At 38.5% G+C, this 17719-nt stretch overlaps 1 protein-coding gene across 5 annotated transcripts in view; it reads right to left on the reverse strand.

Annotated features, from left to right (window-relative positions):
- Positions 1-17719, reverse strand: part of FNDC3A (fibronectin type III domain containing 3A) — a 110382-nt gene that overhangs the window by 30925 nt on the left and 61738 nt on the right. For all 5 annotated transcript variants that reach the window (XM_056486681.1, XM_056486669.1, XM_056486692.1 and 2 more), the window contains 5 exons: positions 16379-16455; positions 11496-11733; positions 8844-9116; positions 6717-6775; positions 966-1123 (listed from right to left, as the gene is read on the reverse strand). In XM_056486681.1, the coding sequence (XP_056342656.1) occupies positions 966-1123; positions 6717-6775; positions 8844-9116; positions 11496-11733; positions 16379-16455 (805 nt within the window). The remainder of the gene's footprint in view (positions 1-965; positions 1124-6716; positions 6776-8843; positions 9117-11495; positions 11734-16378; positions 16456-17719) is intronic.

Here is a 17719-nt window from a genome sequence, read left to right on the forward strand (position 1 = left end):
CTGGTGGTTTTAAGGCACTTTTTTGTTTGCCACTTTCTAAAGAGTAGCAATTATTTTCTTCTTTACTTAGTAAGAAAGCTGCATGTGTATGCATCTATGTTATTACTCAAAAAAAACCATTGAAGTACTGGAGCCTATAGCCTTGAAAAAAAATTATCTAAAACTGTACCTGACTGTACATACTTACTTGTTAGAGCCTAGGAGACAGAAAAGGCACCAAAATAACATCTATTAGTCTGCTTTTGCTGACATCAGCTTATCTCAGCAAAGGTAATTTCTCTGTCTCTAGTTTTTTGGATAGGGATACTGAACTTGTAATTACATAAAATCCATGGAGTATGACTAAGACAAACTAGCTAGATACAAAGGTTTATAACTAATAGAGAACTCTATACCCTTAGTTCTATATTTTACTGTCATATTTCTCCAAATTGCAAAAAACTGACTAAAAACCACTGTGCTAGGAATTAAACAATTGAAGAGTTTTGTTTGCTTTGCTGCTGCTGTCAGTTCTGTTCTGTGTGATTTTGCTTTTTTTTTCCCATATCATGAGACTGTCTCTTACCAGGATCAATTTCAGTGAAGGGAGGAATAACCTTACTGGGAGGAGAAGCATGTGCTGACATAAAAAGTAATATATCCAATTTACTTTTCTCACTACTTGTATGTCTCACTACTTGAGAACTCACAGCGTCTAGTGCAGCTGGTTGAAATACAACAGAAATGGTATTAAAATATGCCTCCAACACGTAAGAACAAAATCTTTACATTCCAGTTGATGGCAGAGACTTCAATAATAAAATAAAATTAATTCTATTGAAAAAAATAGTTAATTTCAAAACAGAAATGACACTAAACTGTTAATTATTTAACTTTCTTAACTTTTCTAACAAGCAGATTTTAAATGAGGTTTTAAACCACATATTTCAATGCACCAGTGACTAAATAAAACAGCCAATACCTACATGTACACAGTTTTGTACTTTCCATCTTTTCCAGTACTTGAAATCATTACTTCATAAGTATAAACCTCTGGTATGTCATTCTTGTCTGTGTCTTCTCCGGTATCACTGGATGGAGGGGACCACATCAGCAGTGCTGTTCTTGCCTGAATATCCGATACCTGTAGAAACACAAAGTTCTGAGATCTCTGCCATTTGACTGCTATTGTTTACAAATGTTACTTTGCCACAAAGGATCAAAGAAAAGAAAGGAAAATCATATACCATTAGCAAATCAGAGTATTTCTACTGATATGCTAGCTACTAGCTAGTTTTTACAGATGAAATCAGGTTGGAAATGCATGGAATGCCATGAGAAAAATGCAATGCCAGGCAGGGGCTGAGAGCAGAGCCACCTGTGGGTACCGAACGCCACCCAGTGGGCTGCTGAAACATGGACCAGAGTGTTGGCCAGGCACAGGGTTGGCAAAGCACATCCTGAGACACCACTTCACTAAAACAGGCTTCTGGCACCTTTTCCTTGGAAGCTGCTGGTAGTATGACTTTAATACCTTCTTGTTTCTTATGAAATATAGAGAGAAGAAGGCATGTTCACAAGGTCCATGTACATACATGTAGAAACAATATCCAGAAGAATTTCTGTGGTAGTGTTTGCCTAAGCACCCCATCCATTGCAAAAAGGCCAGGATAAGAACGTTGGTGTGGTAGAAATAGGAGCATAACCAGTGTGTGTGACCTCCCAACTATCCAACAGGAGGCCCCAGCAGACTAACCATGCTAAAGGCAGTGACCCTCAGTGGGGATTAAATGGAAACAGAGAATCACAAGGAGACTTCTGTGTCATCAGCTTTAGAAGTGTAGAGATAGCATGAAAATTTGTAATGGGGGCAGGTAAGAGATGCTGGAGTGGAACAGAGCAATGATCAAAACCTGGCCTGACAGTGTGAGAAATTGCATTGCCATCCACTGCTGTCTCCATTCAGATCTGACAGACGCTGTGAGTAGCTGCACCCCAGCTGGTGAAACAGCATTTTGGGGAGCAGCAGGCATGGATTTGCAGCTCAGATGAGTGCATGTGACCTGATGGAGAGCTTTCTCAATGCCCTGTGGATTAGCAGTTTACAGGGAACAACAGATTCTAGGGAACAATGCAGTCACACACAAAGCTACTGAAGCAGCCATGTCTTGAAAGGAGACATGTGACAAGAGGCAACCACACTCCCAAAAAGAGTGGGCACTGCCTAAGACCCATGTGTGCTGCAAGGGGCTGAGGATGCTCGTGTTTTTGTAGGTGAGTGCACAGGTGCATGCAGGTGATTAAAAATTTTTAGGATCTGTTAAAGAAGAATGCCTAGAAATTTGTGGCTGTTCGTAAGTATTGCACATCTGCTATTGTGGTTTATATGTTGCACCCACCTACTGTTTCAAATCATTTATAAGTGAACTCAAAGCACATTTCATTATATGAAATGACTAGTTTTACAGTATGACTGTAGTGTATGTCTATTTTGGGAATAATTGCTTTTGAAAAATGTATTACCAGAGTATCAGAATCAAAAAGCTATCTTCACAACTGGTGCTCTCAAATTGCTATAATCTACTGAACTAAAAAATGGAATAGGTCAGCTTCAAGAATGAAACAGAGAGAACATGACTTATTGATAGCAAACAGAAAGGAAGAAAAACTACACTATGTGAGCCTCAATGTCTTGGAAATAATGTCACTAAACCATTATGCACTAACAGGACTGTACATCATATCCTAAAAGGAATCAAATGTTTGCAGGACTAAACACTGAAGTTTCTCTTTAAAATCTGGTAAGAAAAATTCCACTACTATATTGATGCAATCACAAACTAGACCAACACTATCTGTAACCACTGCAGTAAAATTCTAGCATTTCTGGAAGTCTCAGGAGTTATGGGAAGCATCTGATAAAGTTCCCTCTTGGACAATCTTTACCCCACCATCCTGAGTCACAGCAAGTGCCAGTTGATCCTGAGGGAAAGAAATGCAGGTTCCCCAAAGACCTACTGTACTTCAGGACTAGTAGGTCCATTTTAAGGTGATCTGTTCCTAGGTTTAGTTACTTCAACAGCTGAATTTTTTTCCTTAGTGTCCAGGCAGTGTCCCTCTTACTACCAGCAAAGCCTACTACTCGTAGCCACCATGGAGCTGAACATTAGACCTTCCCTTCCTTTTGCAGCTGTTTCTCATGCATTTGAAGACTATTAGCATTTTATTTTCCCTTCACCTATAAAATCTGATAATTCTCATTGTTCTCCTTATCTCCTACTGATTCATTTTCTTTAGTGCTTTGCCCAGAACACCCCATCTAACACTTTGCTAACACCAAACTGCCACCTGACAGATTACATTTTCTTCATACATAGGATATTTTCAAAAAAACCTCTGTGACATACAGAAAAATAAGTATTTTTGAACAGCCAAGATTTAAGATCAGGAGAATCCACTATTGTTATGTGCTCTGAGACACTTGGGAGTGGCTTTTTCAAAAAACTTGATGTTACTTATTACTTTATATGCTTATGCAAGCAGCTGCAATTGATTCTGGTTGCAACTCTAAGCACCATATGTTTCTGCAAAGCAGAGTATAATACTTAGGTCAGGCTCTAGCACTGTGGAAACAAGAGGTGGGTATGTCTTCATAAGCAATCCAGCTTGCCATAGTGAATCTCCTTATTAAATATGTGACACATGCCATTAACATGTGCAATCTGGATTGCATTCACAGTGACCAAAGATACTTAACTGTGAGTGAGGTGCAGCACATGCCAGAACCAGAAAGTATTATGTTCTCCAAGGGATTTACATGCTATATAGCCAACCCTCAAATTCTGAGCTCTTATTGCCTCTTATTAAATACTCAGCCTTCTACATCATTCTTCATTTGGCTTTTGTTTTTTCAGGTCTTCTTTTCTGCTTGCTGGATATTTGGTTAATAGACATGACAGCTGGTGAAGACTTTACTTGAACACTGAGGTGCAATCTGAGAACCACTCCAATTTACATCTGGGTATAAATAGTTCAAGACTCCTAAGCAGAAGGGTTATCTGATGTCAGTATCATGTTATCAACTTGACTTAACACTGCCATGTATGAAAGGATGAGGGATCCATATGGGGAAAAGTTCAAGGAAATCAGAATCCAACAGGACTTTGGAGGTAGCAAAATTGATGCATCCCATACTGCATAGAACTGAAAAGTATTTGTAATGAAAGAACATGACAAGACCACCACCTGATTTAGACATGCATGCCCCGGACCTGGGCATTGAGACACGGAACAGCCTAGGAGGTCACAGACTTCAGCAATACTCCAGGCTTTTTGGAATAGGGTATGGTACAATGGACACTGTACTGGACAGCATCCTGCACGACCATCTGATCATATGGCCACCACCATAGCCAGTGCTGCCTATGCCAGCATGGTTCATCCAGGGAACAGAGTACTAATGATCCATCAGAAACCACAATCCTCACAGTGCTTCAACGAAAACACTAATTAAAAACCTGCAGGAATATTTCTGATGAGAACCACAAAGAGAAGGTGTGAAAAAAAAAATAGTCCTAGTTCATTTAAGAGAAAGGGAGTAAAACATTTCCTTGATGAAACTGTGGGAGGATGGCTTGGGATCCTGCAAGGCCCAAGTAGGCAACACAGACTCCTATCACATCACACCCCACTCCCTCAAGCTGCAACATCAGCTAGACTTCCACCCCCTCAGAGCCCTGACAGTCCCTTGCCTTCATGAAGCATAAGCCTCTCCAAGTGCTGGAAGCCTGGCTTTTTGCCTTGTGTACACTCTGTATCTGTAGCAGACTACCACTGCTACATCACTGCCTGTGATGCCTTCTGAGGCCTGCAGAGATCACTTGCTGCACACAGCTACATGCAATGATCTTCAAGCAAGAACACAGTGGGGAGAGGAACTAGGGTGCTTGTCTAAAAGGCATAGATGGTTGAGTGTTGAGGGCAGAACAAAGTGAAAGAAAACACGATACTACTGGCACTGCATTGCTTTTCCCTATGTCATTAACAACACAGCACAAGACCCGCCCTGTTAATCCATTCTTATCACAGTCTCATTTCAGACAGAGTTCAGAGCTCCCCTTGGCAATGCAGCCATTGCTATCACCCCAGCTTCAGACAGCTCCCACCTAAATGCTGCTTAGCCATCAATGACACAGGGGCACTGAAGACATGCCAACCCATCCTTATGTCTGGACACAGCAGGACACCAAGCATTCAGGATTTCCTCTATACAATCCCTGCTCAGCACTTAGAGAACCACAGAATCACAGAACGATTGGAAGGGATCCCTGGAAATCATCTGGTCCAACTCCCTTGTTTAAGCAGAGCTATGTAAAGCCAGCTGCCTGGAACTGTGTCCAGACAGCTTTTCAGTATTCTCCAAAGAGGGATTCTCCACAAACTCTCCGGCCAAGTTGTGCCAGAGTCGACATCCTCACAGTACAAAAGTGTTTCCTGATGTTCAGTGGCAACTTTCTGTGTTTCAGTTTAGGCCCATTGCCTCTGGTTCTGATGCTGAGACACTGAAAAGAGCCTGGCTCCATCCTCTGTGCACTTGCCTTGCAGATATCTATATACATTGATAAGATCCCCTCTGAGCCTTCACTTCTCCAGGCTAAACAGCCCAAGCTCTCTTGGCCTCTCCTCATCAGGCTGTAAAGAAACATATGAAAGAAGAATCAAGACTAGGGCACTAAACTGGGGCGAGGTTGCCTGGAAAGTGAAGGGGAGAAGGTACATACATTGCTGAAGACTGGAGGAAGTAGCTGACTGACTGGACAAACCCTGGCAAGCTCTTCCTGGAGTTTCAGTTGTATGGACTATGCTACAATGGGGAACAGAGACTGTTTTTACTCAGGCAAGATGGTGGACTCAGTATTGTGGTGATGATTTTTGGAAAAGATGTGCAAATCTTCACAGAAAGACCGGGACCTGGAAAGGTCTAGGCAATGAAAGAAAAAAAAAACCACTGGCCTGCTCTAAAATGAAAAAAACTACTGAATTTGGCAACACTGCTTTAAAGAGTATCTACACAAAAACATGCATTAGTTTTACAAACTAAAAATATATTGGTAAATTTTCAAGCAGGTAGGTCAGAAGTCCACTGCTGACAGTCACCTTCCATGGCGAATTTTACGTCTCTCTTCCCTGAAGCTGCCAAAAACTCTTAAAAGAGAAATAAGTCATATTTTTTTTCTACTTTGCAAATGAGGTTTTACAAAACCTCATTTTTGGTGATGTTTCCAAAACCTTGCCAGGTATCTCTCATGCCTAGAGTTATGTGGTGTGTAAAATTGCTTCCTGAACAGTTAAGACTTAACAAAGCTGCAGGAAACTGAGAACAGATTCTGCAGTATAATATTATGTTAAGCATCATATGCCATTAAGCAGCATCATTATACTACTGGCAATGTTACAATCTCTCTCTATGTTTTTTAAATAATTCTGTTAATACTGAGATTCACAGAAGAGCCAGGAAGAATTCTAAAGAATAAGTATCAAGACAATTTTAGTTTCATAGATGTTAATACACTAAAAATTGCTTTGGTTGTTTACATTCCAGCGACTGGAAGTTAAGTGAATTTACTTTAGTATGGAAAATTAAAGACCCTTTAAACTTAAGAGAAAGAAAAGGAGGTGTGACTGTGCAAAATAGCAATAGATATATTCTGATTTTATGGAAAGCTTTTGTTACTTACCACTGGCTTGGCTATATTAGAAAGAAGTGCTTCCAGTGCTTTTGTTTCTTCATCCTTTTCTTAAAAAACAAAATCAAAGCAGAAGAGAAGTACCCATGAATACTGTGCAGCAACTTTACAGTGAAAAAGCTCTTCAAATTCAACAATTGCACACGGAAGAAAGCATTTATAAAGTAGAACATCTTGCTAACTTGCATTCATCTAGGACAACATAAAACCAAAAAAAGCTTTGAAGAAGTTGTTAATATAAAACTATTTCTAAAGCCCTTCTATGCTTTATGGAATACAGAAAGCCTGGTTATAATTTATTAATGTATAACTTTAAACCAACTGCTGCTCTGGAGAACTTAAGATCTTGGATATTTCCCATAGATTTCTCTTCAGATGTAGATGCAGACAAGTTACAGCAGTTTAAATATGTTATTGTACATCAGCTGGAAGCATACTGGTAACAATGTTAGCCTTCCTCAATTGCAAGGGAAACAATCTAAGGTACTTTGAGTCAGCTGAAGGTATAGCTGAGTTTTATAAAGGATTTATAGTTTACAGAAAGCATTTTATCTGTTTTTCTCATATAATATTTAAATTCTATTATCTCAATAGTGTAAGTAAAAAGGCTAATTTTGAAGGTGTGGCCAGGCATTTTTAATTCATTTAACCTGCCTTAAACTAAACATAAAAAAAAAAAAAAAAAAACCAAAGCCAAAAACAAAACCAAAATTATTAAAAAAAACATAGAACAAATCTATTTACAACTTTGTTTCTAGGATGGTTTATGCTGTTGAAACAAATCAAATGCTTTTCTGACTTGTATGATAACTCTAAGTCATCACCTTCTGTTTGACAAGTCTAAGTCTCAGCACATAATTTTCCCCAATGTCTCCTGAAATAATTTTGAAAAGTGGACTTCCACATTTTTCATATAAAATACTTCTAAGGAAACATCATCATGATTTTTGTAACATGTGTAAACAACAGTACATTTCATCACTTGTGCCTTGTTAAAGTTAGCTCACAGATAAAACACCAACAAAGTAAACTGGAGAAAGTAAAACTGAACCAAGAAAGTAAACTGAAGCCGAACAGAAAGCAAACTGCCACTCTGGAACTACAGTGACAAATATTCAAGTTTGGAGCAATAGTTCCCAACTTCTGATTTTAGGTTGTATCTCAAATGTGACCTTGGGTAGAAAGCTTTCACAGGATATCATCTACACATGTTTTTAAACAGCTCTCATAGGATGAGATTTCCCAGTTTTGATTAAATGTACTTTCATCACAATTCTTTTGGTTTACAGCAATTGAACATACATCAGCACAAAATTATTATCTCAAAGCAAACTTCAGAGAATTGAGGAAAATCACGGTTTATTTCCCTTAGCATCACCAATTACAGTTCCTTATTCTGCAAACAGTATTCCTGGCTGATGACAAGTTTTTGAGGTTATGTTCACAATTTGAAGGACTACAGCAGAGACCTCAGAGTTGCACAGAGACATCATCAGATTTGACAGTGATTGTATGACTGAGTGAATTTCAGTCCATCTATGAGATTACAAGCTTTCCAGTGAAATAAAGATATTAAATAACAAGCACACTCCCTATGGTAGTGTCTTATAAAACAGGGACTAATGTGAAGACCAGTCTGTTTTGACAAGGGCCTTTCAATAGTGAGTGGGTAGGGATAGATAAGTTTTATGTAACAGCAGTATCTCTTATACAAAATATTCTTTATCAAGCTGGATGTATGTTTTCTGATTCAGATACTTGATTCTTTCCATGTTTCCCACAGTATCAAGCAGGCCATCAATATTCAGTGATTCCTTAAAACACAAGCACTCCGAACAAAGCAGAGATTTTTCTTTAAACAGTGGCATGAAATGTGACTCATAATATTTTCTCAAATTTATATGGAGACTTCCATACCAGTAGTTTTTGCTCTCTTAGGCCCACATTCCCATGTGATAAGCAGGTTGATCACCCTTAACTCCACTATGTAAGTAAGGGCACGGCTACTCAACTCCAAGACTGTCAAAGTGTGGTGTTCCAATTACAAATGTTACGTTCAGCCAGACTCTGGACTTGCATATTAACTTGTGCATATGTAGTATTTTTGATAACACCTACCTTCTACTTCTGCGTCTGTCTGAGAATTGCTTTTTCCTTTACCCAAAGACTTGCATTTGGTAGAGCCTGTGCTTATACCAGCTGCATCCTGCCCTTTTGTAAGTCCATTAGGCTCACTTGTAGGAGAAGGACATTTCTGAGGAGATGATGGAGGACTGTTTAATTTATCCTTCTGAGTTCCATGTCGATCTTTTAACTTTTTTTGTAACCTTTCATATGTTTTACTAGACCTTTCATCTCTAAAGTTGGATCTTCCATGAGCAGGCAGAGTATCTAAATGAAGGAAGGAAAACCAAATCATTAAGAACAGAATCTAATTTTAAAATCTACCTAAAAATGCTATGTGAGTTAAATGTGCACGTTTTTAAAACTGTATCTCTACTCCTATTTGAAAACTGAAGTGTCCAGCAGGTAAACTGATACATACTAAATGGACATTAACACCAGGTTAGCAAAGAGAGTGTAATCTTTCCCTCCCCCATGTTTTCTCCACTTAAAAATTATCCTTGAAATGTTTCTATAATCTTCCTTGAACTGTGAATTACAGGATAAAGTCTATACAGAAAAAACGTGCTACTTTGTTACACTGGAGGAGGTTTGATCTAATGTTGAACAAAAAAAATCCATTAAGTTTTGGAATGCAGCTAGAGCTCTAATACTTTAATGATGCTTCAGCAGGAATCAACAGGGAAAACGCCTATAAAAGTATAGAAACATAGAACCTGTGATCTAGGGGGCAATGGAAAGACACTAAAACACTGAAGACAGTATGGCCAGGCCTTGCAAGTGCACTATACCTGTACACAGCAACCCCAGGCACTGCTGCAATAGCACCAAAGTCTCATCTGTAAGTCAGAATCAGCTTTGGAAAAAAAGTCAGTACAGACTACTGACAGCATTAAACTGCAAACTGGTGAACTGTCCAGTTCTAACATTTGTATTTATTTCCCCTTTATACTTAGAAACACTTCACTGACTCAAGACTTTATATACCAAGTCCTTCCTCAGTATAACCCTGCCTATGATAAATGCTGAAAGCTTTAAAAAAAATACATCCTTCAAAATCACCATAGAATTTGCTCATTTTTAGGTATGTCAGATCAGTAGTCCAAAGAAGACATTATTTGTTATTCCTTATGAAAATAAGCTCAAATAAGAACTTCCTTACAAGGATAAAAAAAAAAATCAGAACTTCTCAGTTTCTGGGTTTTTTTTAAAGTCAGTCTAATTCACAGAAAGTTTGACAGAGGACTCCTAGATAAGCTGTGTCAATCTAGAAATGTGATTTTCACTACCTTTAGGGAGTTCAGTGCTCCTGTCAGGGAACAACTGTGCTCTATGAGCATCTGGAGGTTTTTTGTGTGTTTGTTTGTTTGGAGTGTTTTGGTTTTGCTTTTCATTTGGGTCTGTTGGGTTTTTTTGTTTGTCTGAAATAGGAGCCTAACTGTGGGTTTTGACTTTTGAAAGCTACAGCCAAAGTCAGAGATCCAAAATTAAGAATCCCACTTTCTCATTTTTTTTACATTAGCAGTTTAGCAAATTCTCACTGAATTCATATAACCTGGCAGCAGAAAGCTAAAAAAATGTTATTCCATTAAGCAGCATAATTTATCTTTTATGCGTTTAATTATCATACTCCAATTTCTTAATTTAGCAAACTAAAAGCAAACAACTGCCATCTACAAGAAATCACAAAATTAATAAAATTAAAAATAAGCACCCAAAGAGCATCTAGCAACATACTGTTAGCAAAGTAGTACAAGAAGAAATAAAGTACAACATAAGAATACAGAAACACTAAGAATTCCAGGAAGATCAAGACATATATTCTTATCTGATCACTTTGTTTGTCTTAACTATTTAAGCTCAACAAATAGATGAAGGCCATTTTTAGATTATTTTAGTAGTATAGAATGTTGAGAAGTTGTGTTTAGCCTCCCCCTCCATAGCTTCTAGCTTTCTCTAAAAACAGCAACCTAGAACTGCTGTCTGAAAATCTTTCAAGGCCGGCACCTGCCTTATCTAAAGAAAAGCAAGTCTACCAGAAATGTAAATATTAATCTAACAACCCAGCCCCCGAGTTAGAACACAAATACACTTTGCCACCAAACCACAGTAAAGGCAGATGTCAACAGCACTACCAAAGATGGCTCCAACCGCTTTTTTAAGTTTAGGTTAGTGGCACCTCATTACTCCAACTGGACTTCAAAGGGATATTCAATTAAATGCATACAGTTTAATGAAAAATGGACTGCTTTTTTCCTTAATAATAAGAATTCCTATTTCATGCTTCAAACAGGATTTTTGCAAGACATGAGATCTCAGAACAGTGCTCAGGCATGGATTTAAATACTGAATCACTACACAGAATTTCTGCATTGGTTTTTGGGGAAAATCTGTAACTTATACATGTAAGAAGTAACCTCTATGTTTAGTGGATCACTGAACAGACAACCAAATAAATTTTAAGAACTTCTGGAATAATTAGCTTCAGCCAAATCAAGGCTGAAAAAAATTCTTGTGACTGAATGACTCCCATTCAAGCTGTTAAGTCTTGCTTGACAAGACCAACACAACAATGTAACAGATGCTGGAAATGAGAAGAACATTATTCCCTTTGACAAAACTTGCAATATTTGATGAGCTACTTACCCACATCCCCATAGACTTGTGAAGTGTGATACTGAGGAATGTACTGCGTTGCCATGTCACCGGCTCCAGTCACAGGTGAGTATATGTGACGGGGTGGAGGGGGTATCATGGCTGGAAGAGGAAGGAAGCCGGGCAGTGGGGGATGTGGAGGCCTGTGTATCACTGTGTGACCACCAGGATGAAATTCTGGAGCCTGAGGAACCACCACAACCCTTCGAACACCGTTATCTTCAATAACCTGTACAGTGAGAGACACCATGCACCAAAAGAGAAATGACAGTCAAAAAAATATTTCTATAGATCCTTAAACAAAATCAGGAATAGTAAACTCCTTAAATCTGACAAAAGGAAAACAGCAAGGCAAAAAAAAAAAAGGACATTTAAAAGACTATCTATGTTAAGTGTATTAACTGCAGCAATGCCATTAATTTCTCAATGTGGTAGGGAAGAAAATTTAAAAAATCTGACTTCAAGAGTATCTAACAAAACCTGGTATATTTATGGCACAAGCCAAGCTTCTCCTAAGGGTTCTATTTCCACTTTCATTCACACTGCTTGTATGCTACACTGCTGTAGGATTTGTTCTACAGCACAACTAGATTGCTCCGTAGAAATGAACTGGTGAACTGACAGACCTCACTCTGCATCGACAGCAAGAGAAAAGGTAAGAAGTGTCAGGTTTTTGCTCTGTCCCCAACTCATCCCACCAACACTAACCCAGGAGACATTTGCCATGCTGGCCCTGCAGCAACCATCATCTGCATCAAGTTTTTGGCAAACAAACTACCAGGATGGTAGTCAGCTCTCTTCAAACTCCTTCACAAGTCAGTAGTTCTAAAATATTATTTTTCCTTCTCCTCCCCCTATCCCTCCATCTAAAAAGAGGTCTTGAACTCTGAAGGAAGCCATATGCTACTCAGAAAACAGGAGCCTTTGTGGTAGCCTCTGCCAGTCTGTAGTGTAAGGGCTTGTGAAAAATTAGCAAATGGGAGATGTGACAGCAGCCTTTGTGTGAGGTACCTGAGTATGGCCCTTAGCAATGATGCCAGAAGTCCCCAGCAATGGCAGTAGCATATGCAATCCCAAGGTGAGAATCTGCTAGATGTACTGAACAGAGGCGTGCTGAGCATGGTACCTGTAGCATGTCTGGGCTGCGCAGCATGTGAGGCTCTGGTGGGGGCAGGCACAAGGGCATAAACAGCATGAAGTACTGAAGCAGAAAATGTTCTTCAGTAAATGAGGGTGGGGCAACAACTAGACCAGAAACAAGGGTCTGCCCCTGAAGCACCTCATATCATTACCCTCTCTAAATGTTTGCACATTCACATAAATACATGACTTTTGGTGACGCCTAGAGATGATCCTGGCATATTTTGAATTGTGTGTATTGTGGTGTCAGTAACTTTAGTGTATGGGATGCCAATGAATAAACTGTTCATTTCCTAGTAAAGTGCAGAAACTGCAATGGAAAGTTTTAATTGAAATGTTTATCCAGAATAGGGGGAGAATGGAATATCATGACTACATTCAATAGCAGGGGACAAAGCAACCCTGTGACATAAGTTTTCACTGACATTTGAAATGAGATGGGGACTGTACACATACACCAATAAACAACCTGGTGCAACAGGAACAGATCAATAGATCAAAACACTTAGTACCAAGCTGCTTTCAGCTCCACTGTTTAAGGTTAATGGAATCATGCTTGGCTAGATTCAGCCCTGTGCCCTAGAGTGAATGCTTCCATCAAGCCCGTGACAGAAAGCTGCTTGGAGGATCATTGGTTTTACCATGTTCCCATTAGGGGTTGGTGTGCATCTGGTACATCTGGAACAGAGCTTCTGATTTTGTTTTCTCTGCCAGCAATCTAATTTGTACAGCCCCAAATTATCCTGCTAGCTGAATCAATGCAAGGTAAGTGAGATTGGTACAGGAAATTGTTTCAAAACTTCACCACTGTGCTGAGAGAAACAGTGCTGTAGATACAGCTGCATGCTTCTAGTACTGTAGGATATGCAAATACAACAACATTCAGAAGACATATAAGTGTGTACACAATGGAGTTGACCCCACTTTACTTAATAGACAGTTGGAAATTAATATCACTTAAGTGAACACGGCTTTAAAAAACATGCATACCATATAACTTTAAGAAATGGGTTGTTTTCAGTACACAGAAATTGCCCCTTATTGGGAAAGAGTAATTAAAGACAATACTATTAAAATCTGTGTAACTGTAGCTGTTTGCTATCCTAAAGGCAGAATATATTAGCAGTAAATACAACTAGAACTTCTGTCTTCCAATGAAATTCTCTAAACACTGAAATGTAGTTTTAATTATTTAAGTCCCATTTGGTTACAAAACCCCCCAAATACTGCAATTTATTATGATTTTATGAGTAGACTCAGATTATGTAGGAAGCAGCTCCCATTAAAAAACAAATGAGCTGCTTAATTTATAACTTGTTTCCTTGGGTCTGCTAATAGCCTAAGTAACTTAGAAATAGTCACCCAATTCATAACAGCAGGGACCTAATGTTTAACAAGTCTGTAACTGTGTCTCCAGATCTAACATCTGCTCAATGGTAGGCCTCTAGCAGATAACTATACAGACAAAAACGCTCCAAAAAGCAGTCAGAGCATCAGCTAAGTCTATAATTTTAAGTTTAAAAAGTAAACAAACTCTCTATTATCCCACTTGTACTAGCAAAATGTGGTTCTGGCATAGGCCCGTTTGGTTGAGTGAACCAACCAAACATCACTGGAAAATTCACTGTAGACAGTGAATGTAGGTGGCTTAAAAGAGATGAATAAAGATGTGCTTTCTTTCAGTTTTACAACTATAGTTCCAAAAGAAGAGGAAGGGAAAAGGAAATCAGCTGATGAATTGCTTTTTAGTTATATGATATAAGAAAAGCAGATTTTTTTTTTATTCACTGGTTATCCTCAACTTCTAACAGAGTACACTGTATCACTGCCAAACAGGAACTGAAGCAAGCAGAGGCATAATAGAACTAAATTAAAATGGAGAGACAAAAGATGGTTATATTGAAGTTCTTCCAGGCTGACAGCTTAGGACATGGAGCTGGCTTCCTATTCAACTCAAAATATAGCTGCAGGTGCTGACCCTTAAACATATACTATACCTGAAGAAACCACAGAAGTCCTCACTGCTAGGACTGCAGTAAGTCTGGGAAAACTCTTAGCTCGATAACCTTAGACTTCCCTGTTTTGCAAGACTACTATCAAATCTTCTGGCTTGTAAGGGGAACTCCCATCATAAACCTCAAAGTCTGTTATGTTTTGTCAGTAATAAACACTTCAGAAAGCTTATAAACTACAGCTTGTCCTGGACTACAGTACTTCTACTCAGATGAAAACAGCAGATGAGCTCATTCCACCTGCACTCTGAGCTGGATAGATGTGAGGCACCTTCAGTTCAAAGGTCAGAGCGCTGTGCTAAAACAACACCTGCTTGGACTAACAAACTCCAGTGAAAATGAATGGGCCTCAGCAAAGCCCTGCCCTTCAGCATCTTTGATTCAAATTGTCCTCAAACGAAAGATAAACTAATTCAAAAATTATTTTTCAGATTGGCACATGTTACACAACTTTAAAAATATGTACGTCATCAACTGAAAACAAATAAAAAATAAGGTAAAATTTTGATTTTCTTTTAGATCTAAACTTCTTTCAGTTCTTTAAAAATGAATTCTAATAGGAATCAGGATTTTTTACTACAACCTGAAGATACGGACTTTTATTGATCATTTATAAGTAATTTTTCTTCTATTTCCTTGGGAACTCAACTACAAAGGATGCATAGAATCAACTTATCAGCCAACTATCAAGAGAGATGAAATATAAAATTGGAGTAGTAGTATGCCTGCCCTAACAGCGTTTTCTTTTTCTAGAGGACAACTTTTTAAATGTTGTTCAGATAATTTGTCCAACACCTGCTGACACTGTGGGCTTTTTTTTTTGTATTTTATGCATTATAGTCCCTTCCCAGTGTACACCACTGGATGCACACTAGGTTAGAGGTAGACTGGGCAGGACAACAGAATGTCTTGAGAAAGACTTACATCATGGGGAGTGGCATTCAACTTCTAACTTCCAAATCTGACCTACTAAGCCCTAGACTTGTTCTACAGGCAAGGGAAAGAGGCACCATCTAAAAGGCCACACATCTCATTATAATTCACATGTCAGAAACAGCCAAGAGAAACTATCCTTTTAATCTACTTTAAAGGATGTCCAGGTTATCTAGCTCACATTTAATTTCCAGGTATCTAAATTAGGAATCACACAGCAGTGAAAAAATGAGAGCCCCAATTTAAGATAAGTGGTGGAAACACTTATTATATGATAACTTAGTCCCAATGGACAGCTGACATTTTCTCCATGTTGTTAACTGTACTTTTTCAACTGACCTGCTTCTCTCCTTATCTGCAGAGAACTTCCCAGACATGAGCAATGTACACGTACACATTTTATTACATATATTATATGATACCTATTATATATATTTTGCTGCCAAGAGAAAATATCCACTAACACAGGAATCAGTACAGGTCCTGCACAAGCAGATATTTGGGTCATGACTGCATTTTATATTCAGAAGGTATCTAGTACATTAGGATTCTGAACTCAGCAAGGAACTGTACTTGCTACTGTCATTTACGTAGTTAATGTATAACTGAACAGGCAGAGATGCAGCATGAGAAGTCTCCCATCTCAGAAATACTGAGAGACATCTCCTCCTATCACCTTGCTTGATCACAGTGACTGAAACCTAAAAAATTATTTTACTGGATTAGCGATTATGGTTCCAATTCCAAAATCTGCATGAAAATAAATAAAATAAGAAGCAAGTGACATACCTGTGGGGCATATCCAGGAGGCACATAAATAGTAGGCACTGAACCATTTGGGGACATCATTGGAACCTGAGCAGGACCTAAGTGGGTTACAGAAATATTCATACAGCACCATTTAGTAATTTGAGAAAGCTGAAAGAACATACTGAACTGCAAAGTCTCTGGGAAAAATATACAAGATAACATAAATAAACAAAGGCAATGAACTATACAGATAAAATTATAGCAAAGGCCACTCTTTGAAATCTAAAAAACAGTTGAACCAAACCAGAAACAAGCTAAAAAAAAATCCTCCAGCATATATTTCTCCTGTCTCTGTCAACAAGCCCACAGAAGAACTCATGTCAAAACTCAACAGATGACAAATCAAAAGAAATGCCCCAAGATGAAAATACGATATTAGAGACTATAAAACAGAAACAAAAATATTTGAAACAAACTGCTGAAACCAGATAGTATTCAGTTAAGAGTTACAAAGAAAATGACTTCCAAACCTGCTGTTTTTTACTATGTTCTTATCAACTAAGGTAGTTTCCATACCACAGAAGTGAGAGGTGGCAAACAAGTCACAAACTTATGGTCCCAGGGAAAAGCCAGTGTACTACCAACTAGTGAGTCTGCTCCAACTAATGGGAAAAGTCAGGACATCATGGTGATCCTTGTACCATGTTAACCATAAAGATACACACTTAGATAAATATGACACAATGGGAAAGTGTTAAGGTGGCATTTGTAGATAAAGTATTGCCTAGAAAATCATGTACCTTCAAAGAGCACAGGGATGCTGTCACATACTTGGATTTTCAAAAAGCTTTGGACAATATCACTTAAAGAAGTAATGCTGCCTTTGATTGGAGAACAGGAAACTACGAAAAGTAAATGAGCAGCTTTCTTCGAGTGACCAAAAAGAGTCTCATAGGCTCCCAGTGTATTAAACAAAGTTTCCAGAAAAGAAAATGAACAGCAAGGTGATAAATTGTTGCCATGTTCTCAGAGAGCTGTAAAGGATCTCACAGTACTCACTGATCAGATGACAAAAACCCAGAAGGAATAATGTTGGAAAGCGCAAAGTGATGTATCTGGATAAAACCAGAAGTGTTTCTTTAGAGCCATAAACCATAAATCAGATGTAAACAAACATACAATGCAGCTGCTACATGGATTTCTAAAGAAATACCAGCCAAGTGTTGTTTTAGTGGCATTCGCAGAAAGAAAGAGAACATTAAAAATTCATTACTAATGGAACAGGGAACAAGCAGAAAACATCATTATGCTGTGCTATAAATTCATGCTGTACCTCAAATCCTTGAGCAATGTGTTTGACTCCACCTTTCAAAAAGAACA

The sequence above is a fragment of the Oenanthe melanoleuca genome, chromosome 1 (genome assembly GCF_029582105.1).
Source record: "Oenanthe melanoleuca isolate GR-GAL-2019-014 chromosome 1, OMel1.0, whole genome shotgun sequence".
Lineage (NCBI taxonomy): Eukaryota > Metazoa > Chordata > Aves > Passeriformes > Muscicapidae > Oenanthe > Oenanthe melanoleuca.